General features: G+C 35.4%; 1 protein-coding gene across 3 annotated transcripts in view; it reads left to right on the top strand.

Annotated features, from left to right (window-relative positions):
• The window catches only part of SUCNR1 (succinate receptor 1), a 35,271-nt gene extending 25,133 nt beyond the window's left edge, over positions 1-10,138 (top strand). The window contains exons 1-3 of one of the 3 annotated variants that reach the window (XR_006723846.2): positions 895-1,023; positions 5,266-5,404; positions 7,062-7,198. Coding sequence is in view for 1 of the 3 variants with exons in the window: in XM_074369393.1 (XP_074225494.1) it covers positions 907-1,023; positions 7,062-8,051 (1,107 nt within the window). In the remaining 2 variants the exon portion in view is untranslated. Of the gene's footprint in view, positions 1-822; positions 1,024-5,265; positions 5,423-7,061 lie in introns of those variants that run through there. The other 2 variants (XR_006723845.2, XM_074369393.1) reach the window with 2 other exon arrangements.
• The last annotated feature ends 3,626 nt before the right edge of the window (positions 10,139-13,764 follow it).

The following is a 13,764-nucleotide window of genomic DNA, read 5'->3' as shown; positions in this document are numbered from 1 at the left end:
TATTTATAAAATACATTTTTTAAGTTTCTGAGTTTTGGGTTCTCATGTATTGGAGAAAGAGAAATGCTTGGCTAAAGGGGCTGGCTATAATGGTTTCTTTTTGGGCTTCTGCCTGTCATTGCCAACTCAACATTCAACTTTTATGGCATTCAAATTAAATTACTACTTCCTGCACAATTAGGGACTTTCTCAGCATCAACCCCTGTGCTTCAAATCAAGCAAACTGAGTGTTTACTTGAATATAAAACTAACATAATCCTCAGAAAAAAAACAGATGTTTCCTGTCTGAAATGGTGTTACTGTGCTTCCAGGTGCTATGCAGATCGTCGATTTGGATGTATAAATTGCCTTCTGTTGAGGTTTTCTTAGACACCACCTTTCTCCCTAATCCCTGGCCACCTGATGTATTTTTTATGTCTCTGGATTTTTATGTCACTGAAAATAAAATGGAAAATATCTGAAGCTCTAGTATCCCTTTTGATAGTACACTGACAGAGCATGCATCCAGATTTGCCTCCAAAATTTCAGTTTTATACTTCCCTCAAATTTGTTGGTAACAGCTGTTTAGTTATTACATGTTTGATACAGAATTCATCAAAATTTGTGAATTTAAAAAATGAAGAAAACGCAGAAGCAACTGTAAACTCAACATAAACAGTGCTTACCTTTTCTTATTATTTAAATATGCAAATAAACATGAAAATGAGTGCTTCCCTGTTGTTTTTCTAATGAATGGAATAATTTCAACAGTAGTCTTTTAAAAAATTTGTTAAATGTGTTTTCCATGAAATGAGTAATTTGTTTTGTGTCTTGACTTCTCAGGAAGTTCCCTTACTTGGACATCTTGACTTTGAGGTTTGACTGAATAAATTTCTCCTGGACTTTTGAATTATTAATCTTGGCTGCATGATATGCAAATTAGACTGCACTAAGTATGGCCAGCAGCACAGCACTGGGTCAGAAGCTGCATCAAGTTGCTGGCAAAGAATTTCTTTCAAGGGATCGGGGCCTTCCGACAGAATGGTAAGCTGTAATGCAACTCATGTTGCCCAGGTATATAAAGTAAGGTCAGACCTTCCGTTGGGGATTTCTTTTAAAAGTGGCCTGTGAGCAGTTAAGATTTTAAGTAATGTTTAAATGAACTATCTGAACTGTCATTTATAAGTACATGTAGAACAGCAAAAGAAACTAAAAGGAAGTCATAACTGTTTACATTTACTTCTTACAAAATTAGATTAGATGTCTTGTTTTAATTGTCAGATACTAAATTAATTTTATTAGAAGAGGTTTATTATATTTGCCAGTGTCTTGGTAACTTATAAAAAGAGTAATTGGATTTACTTAAATAAATGTAACTACTTATGGAAAGTAGTTTAAAGTTCCTAAAATTCCTAGTTTGTGTAAAACAAACTATCATATATATAGTATTTGCATGTTAAGAAAATAATGTGTTAGAGGAAATTTTAAGGCATTCTAAAAATGAAATTTAGGATTTATGTTTGTAAAAATTACATTATTCAAGAATATAGTTCACCAAGGAAAACTGGAAAATTGCAGAAACTCTTCCTATTATACTTGCCAGAACTTTTAATAATTGGTGAGGTATTTTTAAAGAAACTCATAAATACAAATTTGATACCATATTATCACTTTTTAGTGCTTTGATTTCTGGTGTAATTTCTGGAATATGTAAAAAATACATAAAAAATGAAGTCATTAATATTAAATGATTATATCTTTTCAGTGTAAATATTTTTATTCCAATTGTTTATTAATGAAAAAGTAAGTTGTTTAAAAATACTCATATTACTATGTAAATTTGCCTTAAAGGAGTAGTTAAGAATTAAAATTTCATAAATGTTCTTTGTTTAATTGTGATGATTATAAGAAAAAAACAGTTTAAAAGCTAATAAACTCTCAGATATATTTTAAGTTTAAGTTTCAAAAATGCATTTTTAAAAGAATGAATACAATTACAGTGAAACATTCTCAAATTAAAAATTAGAACTACTGATCTGCTTTTGTGAGTAAATTGAATATTATTTGTAGCTTAATATCTCTAACAGGTTTAGGTATGCTTTTAGAATATAATTAAAGATTTCACTTTAATTGCCAGTATCTAAGGAAGAAAACTCATTAAAAATAATTCATCCAAACCAGCTGATCTATTTGTCACAGTTTCTATTTCCTAAAAATTAAAAATATAACCACTAGAAAGCAGAAGAGAGAATATTTATTTTTCATGAGGGAAGAGGAACTTCCCTCATGAAAAATTGGAAATTTTGCTTAAAGGATTAGTTTACTTCATCAATTTGTAGAATTGTGATGGCCACACTAATAACACTCTTAGCTACAAACATCATCCAACTTGGAATCTCAGAACTGTGGGTCCTGATGAGGTTAAGCTGGCCTGTAAATATTAGACAGCCTAACTTTATGCTTTATAAATAATATTAAATATCAGGAGTGATTGGTGACGGTTTTGATTTCTTTTTTTTTGCCTATCTGCCTTTTCTGAGTGAGTGTTACATAATACATGTATTTTTAAAAGTTATTCTTTGAAAAAAGAATGAAGCAACCACTCTGAGAAGTAGGACCATGGTTAGTCTTTCACTTTCCTTATTCCACTTCCAGTAATCTTCGTCCCTACCACTTTCCTTATCTCCAAACCCAGTGGATGACTCAAAGGCAGAGGAATTCTCCATGGCATCAGTATGGCCCTTAACTTGCCTGAGTGGTAGCTATTGGTAATCTGGCTTCTAGTTATACAGGTCTTCATGGATATATTTTCCTTCCGTGGCAGTCAGACCTTTCTGTTACACATAAGCTACTGACAAAATTCAGTACATTTCAGAACTGACTAGGCAGAAAGATAAGAATTACAACTAGAAAAAGAGGAAATTCAAAAACGAAACAAGTTTCTTGTCGTAAAGAAACTTTCTATTGTCTTAATATTCGTTTGAGTGTGTGCATCAGCATTTTGAGTATTCCCAAGATAGTAAAAGTTGCCTAGGATTGAGCCTTGAGGAACTCCAATATTTACAGCTTGGGTGAAGAAGAATTAGACTATAAAAGAGTCCAGAAAGAAATGAAGGAGGACAGCAAGGAGATTGCCATGTCATAGAAGGCAAGGAAGAGAGAACTTCCAGAAGTTGTGGAATGTGAAGTAGTTGGGAATAGAATAAAAAATGATATTGAAAATTACCATTAATCTAAAAAATAAAGCCAATTATTATTTTTTAAAAGACCATTAACATTTTGCTGTATTTATAGGAATTTTTAATATTATGCATGCTGATTTGGAGGAAATATATAGAAAGTCCAGGCAAACCAAAAGGAGAAAGGACAATAAAAATTATCTGGAATCTCATCACTAGGGCTAAAACTATTAATATTTTGGTACATACATGTCCTAGATTTTCTGAGGTTTATTATAAATTCCTCAAGTTTTTAGTTAACTTTAATTTTTTAAATTGATCCTAGAAGATATATATTAAAATGTACCTTTTACAAATGTATGTCTAAATCACAGCTATCACTACTGCAATTGCCAATTTCGAATATTAGTCATACTATAAGTAGTGTCAGGTTTTATAGTGACATAGAACAAGGTGCTTAATTTAGTGGACTTCCCACTTATCTGACCTTAAAGGAAATATTTATAAAGAAGTTTTGTAGACTGTCAAGTGTTTATATTCCCCCCTCCACTGAGCAAGCTTTTACAGATCATCTACTTATCCAGTAGTCACTATACCAGGTGAGGAAGATAAACTATGAGTAAGATGAAATTGTGAGAAAAGCTAAGAAACTAAGTGTATGATGGTAGGGGGTGCTAATTAGACTGAGGGGTGGTCAGAGATCTTATCTTGGGAAACCCACACTTAAACTGAGGTCTGAAAGAAGTATGGATATAAGACAGAATATGTGATCATAGGGGGAAAAGATTAGTGAGAAAATTCAACAAACTGAACACTAAGAAAGTTCTCTGTGCATTCCAAGAACAGGAAGAAAGATGAGAAGGAGGGGGATAATATTAGGCAAGGCTGAAGTGGAGTACAGGAGCCAGACCATGCAGGCCTTGAAGTCTCACTAAAAAATTTTGGACTTTACTCTTTAGGCAGTGAAAAATCTTTGAAATGTTTTGGTTGAGGACAGGAATATGATTGGAATTTTGAATGTAGTTCTTTAAGATTGTTTAGTATCACATCAAAAAGATTGAAAGGGGACCAGAGAAGATGAGGAGATAATAGGAGGATACAATAGAGTCTGAAATAAAGATGATGGTGGCCTGGACTAGAATGGTGATGAAGGAATTGGAGCACTAGTGATAGATTTGAGAAATATCCCGACCTTATAGTCAACAAGACATGGTTAGTTTGTTATTGAAAGTAAGCTACAGATGACTTCAAGGGTGTTGCTCAGATTTCTGAGGTGAACACGTGGGTAAAGGGTGTGGCCATTTGACTGAGTTAGGTGGAGTTACAGCCGGACTGAGAAAGAAGCTGGAGAGCTCGTACAGGATTTCTGGAGGCAGAGGTGCCTACAGGAGCTCAATTAGCGGCCATAACTGTAAACAACTGGAACTTAAAAGACAGGTCTGGGCTGGGATGTGAATCTGAGAGATTGATATGTGGATGGCTATTAAAGATAGCAAGTGGATGAGATTATCCAGACAAAGCCTAGATAAAGAAGGAGTTCAATACTGATCCTTGAGGGACTCAACATTTAACAATTAAGCCAAGAAGGCTTAGGTCACAAAAAAGCCCAGAAAGAACAACCAGGGGGAAAGAAAGAAAACTAGGAGATTGTTAAGTCGCAGAAGGCAAAAGAAGAGAGTTCTTCCAGAAGCCTTGGTATGAAAAACAGCTGAGAAATGAAGTAAGAAGATGACTGAAAAGTGACCATTGGATTGAGCAACACCAAGGCTATTTTGGTGGGGTGGTAGGTCAGAAGCCAAACTGGAGTAGGTTGAAGAGGTAGTGGGGGTCAGGATGTCAAAACAATTAGTGAGGATAGCTCTTTTTCAGATCAAGCTATGCCAAGGAGAGAAACATGTGAAACCAGGGAGAGAAGTTTATATATCATTTATGCCTTATTTTTAAGACTGAAAAGATGAGAGTGTTTAAATGCCAATGGAAAGGATGCAGTTGAGATGGAGAAGGCTGAAGAGACAGGAGAGAGACAAGATGGATAATGTGTAGGAATCTTGAGAAATTGGGGCTGAGTTAGATCCAGAGTAAGCCCAGATGTTCTCTGTTTTCACAGGAAGGAAAGAGAGGACTATTACAGAGGCAGGAACTGGAGAGTGGACACCCAATGAATGGGCTCTGTCTCGGGATTCGCAGGCAAAACATTCTGCTCACGATGAGTAGGGCCGAGTAGGTGGACAAGGTTTGAAGAAGAGGTATGACATTGAGAAGTGGTAAGTTGCTGGCATTGTGAGCGAGCAGTAGAATCAATCAGATAATCTCAAAGACAGAGTGAAACCAGTCTGCTTGGTTCTTCAGCAGCGTCCAGTGTGTCTGCTGCCTGAGGAAGTTCCAATCCAGCTTCTTCTAGAGTTGGACTTAGTGGTAGGTTGCAATGAAAAGACTTGAGGAGAGGCTCTGAGGAATTTAGGATGTTTTAAAGTAAGTGATTCAAAATAACTTATCAAAATACAGCATTTATTATATCTACAATTTCATGAATTATTTTCATAAGTAAAACACTTCCAAAATCGCAGCGATCTTCAACTGAAGTAAAACACTTGAACTTAACAAAAGTAGATAAAATTTCTCAAGGTGCCTATATTACAGTGAATTCTGCTCAGTTTTTGCATGCTTTCCAGAAGAGGCAGTTCAGATGCTTTTTTTTTTCTTATTTTGCTCTATTTACCAAAATATGAATCATTTGATTGCAACTAACATTCCAAAGCCTATTTGACAGGAAATTTTTAGAAAATTCTATTTTCAGCCTTGCTTTTTCCTTACTAGAAATAAGTAGGATTTAATGCTTTAAAATGGCAATCCAAGACATTTTTAAGAGAGTCAGTTCTTTAAGTATCCTATCCAGCCACAATGTGGCCTCATTATAAGAGAGAAAGTGGTAGCTGAGCAAGACATTTAAGGTCTAAATGAATCAGATTGCTTATTTTCATGGCCCCCATTCAGAAGGTGCTATGATAGAGGTCTTTTACGAAATGTATGACCTTTCAAGGCTCAGTGACTTCGTGTGTAAAGGGAAAGTAATAGCAACCCCCATCTCCTTGTGTCACTGTGAGTATTAAATGAGATAATCCTTGGAAAGTGGTGAGCACAGTGCAAGGTACATTGTAAGCTTTCAATAAAGAGTGGCTATTGTGTTGTCATTTCTAATATTTTCAGCTTCGTATTTTAAGTTTTTAAAATCGTGTTTTAAAACTGGAGTTATATTTTCTAAACTTAATAAAATAATTAAAATCTTTTGTCAATATGGAAACAAAACCAAAGCTATTCAAATTGCAAGCCTGGAGTTATAAAAATCCCAGGTTCCTCTTCTAGGTTATGGTTCAATTAAATTCAATTCAGCAAAATTTGTTAAACAACTGTGATATGCTAGGGACCACAGCTGATCCTGAAGGCACAAAAATAAATTCAACTCTACTCTTCACTTCACTGCAATTTCTCTTGGCCTCCTTGCTGTTTGTCAAGTCCTTTATGCATGTTTCCACCTCTGGGCGTTTGCACATGCTTTTCCTTAGGTCTGACACCCTTTATTGTTTCATAATATGCACTTATTTATTTGCTGATTTTCCCCAAAAGAGTATAGATTATTTGAGAAGAGGAACTTTGTTTTACCATGGCTGTCATCCCCAGTGTCTAGCACATTGTTAGAAGGAACTCAATAAATATGTGTTAAAATAATGTACTAGTGACATACATGTATATGAACATGTATATATTGACACTCCTTACTAATGTAACCAACTCTCTGTAGTTCAACTGTTAAGTGTAATTTGATGATGATGATGATGTTCTGCACAGTTTTGTCTTTGGTCATAGTGTAGTAATTCATTCTTATACTTTCTCTCTCTTCTTTAGGCATGGAATGCAACTTGCAAAAACTGGGAGGCAGCAGAGACTGCCCTGCACAAGTACTACCTTCCCATTTTTTATGGGATTGAGTTCATAGTGGGAGTCTTTGGGAATACTGCTGTTGTTTTTGGCTACCTCTCCTGTCTGAAGAACTGGACCAGCAGTAACATCTATCTCTTTAACCTCTCAATCTCTGACTTGGCTTTCTTGTGTACCCTTCCCATGCTGATGAGATATTATGCCCTCGGAAAATGGACATATGGGTACGTGCTGTGCATAAGCAACCGATACATGCTTCATGCCAACCTCTACACCAGCATTCTTTTCCTCACTTTTATCAGCATTGATCGATACCTGCTCATGAAGTATCCTTTCCGGGAACACCTCCTGCAAAGGAAAGAGTCTGCAGTTATACTCTCTTTGGCCATTTGGGGTTTGGTAACCTTAGAGCTCATGCCCATGCTTCCTCTTTTAAATCCTGATACAGCTGAGAATGGCACCAACTGTATTGATTATGCAAGTTCCGGGGACCCCAAGTACAGCCTCATTTATGGCATGTGTCTAACCTTCTTAGGGTTTCTCATTCCTCTGTTTGTGATGTGCTTCTTTTATTTCAAGATTGCTCTTTTCCTAAAGCAGAGGAGCAGGCAGCTTGCTACTGCTTTGCCCCTTGAAAAGCCTCTCAACTTAGTCATCATGGCAGTTGTGATCTTCTCCGTGCTTTTTACTCCCTACCACGTCATGCGGAACCTGAGGATCGCTTCATACCAGGGGATCTGGACGCAGTCCCCGTGCACTCAGGTCATCATCAACTCCTTGTACATCATGACTCGGCCTTTGGCCTTCCTGAACAGTGTCATCAACCCTGTCTTCTATTTCCTCATGGGAGATCACTTCAGGGAGATGTTGATGAACAAACTGAGGCACCACTTCAGGTTCCTTACTTTCTTTAGAAGATGGGCTCACGGACTAACGTTTTTGTTCAGGGAAAAGTGAGGTGCTTGTGTAGCAGATCATTTTACACAGGCATCTGTAAGCCAGTCAGAGTGTGATTTAACTCATAGATGTAAATTAGGGAAGGTCACAGACATGACCCTGTTTTAAAGCCATGTTGTACCCAGGGAGTGTGAAGAGAAGAGGATGGGAAGTATTTACTGGTTTTTTGACCTGAAAGTTGAAAGGAGTTGTACTCTCACTGTCTAATGTTTGAGCACGTAAGTCCAAAATTCTAAGTGTTAGAAGACCTTCTCAATCAGTGCAAAAGGAATAGAAAATAGATAAAGCAGAAATTTGTCTGCATTTAATTATTGGTATGATTGTCAAAAAAAAATTGTTGGCAACATTCCATACATTATTTTTATTCATACAATCGTATAGCTTTATGTGAGAACCAAATAACAGAAGATTAGACATATGCTATTAAATATTGTTAGAAGTTGTGCTCTTGAGCAAATTTAGGGTAAACAGTAACAACGATGAACAGAAAGCAATATAACAAGTTCAAAGATGCTTATATGATACTTCTTTATATTGATCATAAATTGAGGTCAAGTTGTAATTTTAAGACCCTTTTTGTTGTATGGTTTTTCATGCAAAGAGTCATATTAAATAGAACCTAAATAAAATGTTTAATGAAGAGAGAGACATGTTTGAGCTTGGCTCTCAGGGAACTTTGTGTAAGAGATCTTTTAAAAGTATGAGAGAGAGATATGAAGGATAGCTACAAAAATTCCAAAGTTATCGAACACAAAGCACCTACCAGGAACCCAGAACAAGACTAAACGAAAGTGAATGCACTGTTTTTATGATGAGTGTGCCATCTGGCATTTTATGATCACAATTTGATTGTCAGTGCATGGAAACATATTAAGTTCATTAGTCTTGCTACTCTTGATTAAATAGTAAAATTTAAAATATATTAATATAAAATCCGCAACTAAGAGGAATGAAGTGGTAATATCAAAATGTATTGGGTTAATTATTCTTTTTTCCCTTTTGGAGGGAAAATCACAGTTTTTCTACCCATACACACTTTTTTTTTTTTTTTTTTTTTGGTAAGCAGTGGGATGATTTACAAGAAAAGCTTTATCTTGAGAGAGTGACTCACATCTAGAATGAGCCTTATTTTCATAGACCATTGAAGGAAATGTTCTAAACAAAATGCCCTTTATGAGTTTGCAGAGTATAAGGAACAGTTATGTGCATGTCAGTATAGATTGTCCCAGAAGGGTTACCCATGCCACAGAACAAGTTTAGGGGAACAAAAAGAGTGCTGCATTAGTTTTTTTAAGTCAAAAAGTATCACATGATAATTCATTTATTACATGCAAAAAGTGTGTGCATGTCCACATGTCTACTCTCCTTTCCTTGAGTCACTGGCTGTAATGTGAAGGATAAAATGAACATGAGAGCGAAGGCATAAAATTCATTGTCCTTCCTGTTTTGAGGTACTCTAGTAACATTGTTTTCTGACATTCTAAAAACCCAAAATGTTCCCACTGAAATATTATAAGAACACATTACCCACAGAGGATTTATTTTCTTACCTAACATTAGGGTTTAAGATTTTTTTTCATGCTTTACCTTTATTATCAATATTTTAAAAATTTCAATGTAATTTTATAATTGCCTGATAATAAGCTGAAAACAGAATCTGAATTTTTTCACCAGAAAAGTCCACAAAAACAGTCTTAGAAAAGAAGTATTTGGTCATTTCTGCAACTTAGCAACATATAATTTAATTGTAACTTAGATTTTATGCATTGGTTTCAATTTGTAAAGATGAAATTAGATTTGCCTCACCCTTATCCCAAGTTGAGGCAGGGATAGACTCTTTCTAATAGTACAGTAAAATAGCTTATTAAACTATAAATGCTTACATGTGTCTTTTAACCAAAATCTTAAATAATTTTATAGCACGTTTCTTGATTTTTTTTTTTTTTTTTTTTTGCTCAAATCTGTCATGTGGACACTTAATCCTTAATGGACTAAAGAGACCTGCACTGCAATTACAAGCGCTATTCTGTTTGCTGTTTGTACTAGGTGGTTGTAAAAATCACAAACAATAAATAATGGAAATCTTTTCTGGATTGGTTTTCAAAGGAAATATTATTAGGCTTTTGTATATGTCTTTTATTGGTTCCCTAGTGTCTTCAGAATCAAGTCTAAACCTCTTGGTCCAGCATTTGGCAATCTGGACCCACCTATTCTTTATCAGTTCTCTCTTGCTGCTGTTGTCACAGATTATACCCTCCAGCCAAAGACAGCTATTTCATTTCATTCTATTCAAAAGTTTCTTCATTAGGTACACTGGGATGCTCACCCTTGTTTTATTATGCCTACGTATAAAAAAATCTAAGCATCTTTTAAGGTCCATCTCATCTATCACTCCATCTTAAAGTCTTTCTTATACATCTTATCCCAAAATCTGGAAATAAATCCATCTATCTCTGGAGCTTCAGACTACTTTTGAGTATTTCTGACCTTCTATTCAGCAATCCAAGCAGGATGCCATGAATAAGAATCTGCAACAGAAGAGGAGAAGGAAACATGAGTATATTTATGAGCCTAAATGACAGACATTGCAGTGGCCTTTCAAAAATACCTACTTGGGCAGGATTTTAAACATGCTGAGTGGGTGGAACATAATCAAGAAAAAGCATTATTCTCTGATTCTACTTGTGCTCCCAAGTTGGTGGACCTGGAGAAAGGCTTGACATACAGATACAAATTTGCTATAGAGAGATAAGTATATATACATGTATATTTAATACATGTAACAAAGTAAGGCTCATGACATCAATCATGCAATCACTGAGTTCCTAGATGACATTTTCTCATTAAACTTTGTCTATAGCAGGAGACTGATAAGTCTTAAACCAAGCTGTGCCTTGGAGTCTAAACACGTTTAAAATAAAGATAAAAATCATATTATGTAAACAGGAAGAATCATGGAGCAACTTGCCACTTGTATAAAAATATACTTATTTAACAACTATTTCCAGTGTTTACCAGAAATTTTGTGATTGGTTAAGCTAGGGATAGCAAATACTTCTTGCCTTTAATTAGCTCATGGTCCTATAGGGAAAACAGACATGTAAACAGATAGACATAAGTGCAGGGCAAAAATAGAGATGTGCCCAAATTGCTAAAAGTGCATGGAATAATTCAGTCTTAGTAGGCTGGGGGATTATTTGGAGGTGACGCTAGTCCTGCTGAGGGCTGCCATTCAGGCGGTCAGGGCAACAGAAGGGGGAGCTGAGTGGTAAAGGGATATGCCTGGAAGGTAGACATTTGCAGGCGAATCCAGTGAGGGATCATTCTCTGGTAGTAGAGAAACCATACACGTATGCGATGCTGTTCAGCCTCCAATGCAGTGTCCATAGAACCATTCAAGAGTTTTCCCACTAGGACTTTCCCCAAAAGGGTTATCTTGGGGAGGCTTAAACAAAGACAAAAAATAAAATTTACTGAACAGTTAAATCATTCCCGTGACATACTTCGTCCTGCTCTTGTTCTTTCACTCCTCGGCCAGCACTGTCACTCTTACTCCAGCCACCTCTTTCTTAAATATTCATCTTCTCAGCTCCCTCTTCTTCTTCACGCCTTTCCTCCTAGAAAATTTCGTTCTCATCCATTGATGTATGTCTTCTCTCTGAGCTTGAATTGATGTCTATGCTTCTTACACAGGGAAAGTTGATTTTATCTTCAAATCTCATTTCAAGATTTTATGGCTATCCTGTCAATAAAGAGACATATTTCAGAAATACTGGTATCATGTTAATTATGGCATCAAATAATTAAATCAGTGAGATAGAGTGTCACACTTCATCTGTTTATGGCAGTATTTCTCAAGATACATAAAAAGGGGCTTGAGATCAACATTACCTACAAATACCTCAAAATATTTTTTTCAGATTCCTGAAAAATGTCATGCCCCTTTCTGAGGTGAAGGAATCACTTTGAATGTCTGTTCCTCTTCAAAAAATCCCCAGTGTGCAGCCTCCAAATTTTAATGCCAAAATATAGAAATATCTATCCCATTATCAATTACAGCAAGCAATCTCATTTTGTCACTATGGTTTCCTTTGTAGAGGTCACAGACAGAATATTCAGTATATAACACACTTAAACAATTTTTTGATTTATCAGTCTAGGTGTAACAATCAGTAAAATTTATATTTCTTAAAAGTAGTTTCTAATCTCTTTACTAATTATTGTTTACAATTACTTATGAAAAGGAAGATACTTGTTTTGGTCTTATAACTAACTAGTTAGCGCTTTAGTGTTCATTACTGTATTTCTGAATCACATAGTTCAAAACAGTTATTGGGAAGTCCCATGATTTAATTTAGACAGTGTTTAAGTGGTTTAAAATACTGTTAAATCAGTCTGACACAAATAAATAGATCAAATAAAATGAATAAAGACCATACCCAGTATCAAGGTTTACTAATATTTTCAAGGTTATGTGCAACCAGAGGGGATAGGCAAGTCAGGGAAAGCTCTGGAACATTGAGAACATCTCCCCCAGTCCTTCCTTCTCCCAGTGGGCCATCTTCTGACCCAAAGGAATAGATGAGGGATCTAAGAAAGTTTGCAGGGCACGTTGGCATTTAGATTGCCATAGATTGACATTGTATGTCCTAGATACAGCATATGTGACATTTCACAGGAAGCCAGGCTTCATAAAGCCAGATTCTAGCTTTATTAACTATAATGTCAATCCTAAACCTTGGAAATTCTGCTAAAAGTATTCCACAAATAAGCACTCGCTAGTGAATATCATTAGTCTGTTTGCCTGGATGTCAGGTTACCATGTGTACAAAATGAGACCAGGTTGTCACTAGCCTTTTCCTTTCCCAGGTGCCTCTTCACTTCCCGAAACAGGAGAGAATAAATCACAGGCAGCTGTTTGAAATCTTTTCTTTCTAATCCCTGCCAGGAGATTTGAAAAGGAGTTCTGGAGAGCCCTGACTGTTACTTTCAAATTCAGTTCCAGTACACTCCCATTTAGTCAGGTATAGTTTGTAAATATCACTAAAACTGTGTTCAGTTATCTATAAATATAAATTATAAGTTTTTCATATGCAGGTCACACATGGGATCAAGTTAAGAGTCAAAAGTATAATTTATTTTTAAATCAGTGTTATTTAGATAATTTCTACTGCACAAAATACTCCTGACTAAATATTTTCATTTGTTGGACTATTGCATTATTTTTATCATTGCTTTTATTGTTATTTAAGGAATTATGATTCAGACTCAATGAGTTGGGAAGAAATATCAGTTCTAAATGTCTGGTAATTAGGAAAAGCATTATTTATAAAACCGCAAACATTTTTTCATCTCTTTTTTTTTCACATTTTTGGAAGGTATAGTGAGCTTTTGTAGAGTAATGAAGACAAAGCTGATAACATGATACCTAAAGGACTTAATGTGAGCTTAATGTACATTATAAGTTATAAATAACATGTCTTGAAATTTAGATAAATAAAATGGAATAAATAACCTGTGTAGCATTATATCATTAAGCAAAAATGTGACATGATTGGATGATCTTGGAAACAGAATAAAAGGAGTTCGTAAATTAGGCAGCAATTGGATTACGTAGAGTATGGGTAGGGAAAGGGGATTAGAATTTTATTGTTTGTTGCATTCAGTAATTGTGATATGCTGAAAAAACAAACGATCATTCATTTTTCCAGAT

Source organism: Camelus bactrianus, chromosome 1 (genome assembly GCF_048773025.1).
Source record: "Camelus bactrianus isolate YW-2024 breed Bactrian camel chromosome 1, ASM4877302v1, whole genome shotgun sequence".
NCBI lineage: Eukaryota > Metazoa > Chordata > Mammalia > Artiodactyla > Camelidae > Camelus > Camelus bactrianus.
This window is presented reverse-complemented; position numbering and strand designations above follow the sequence as displayed.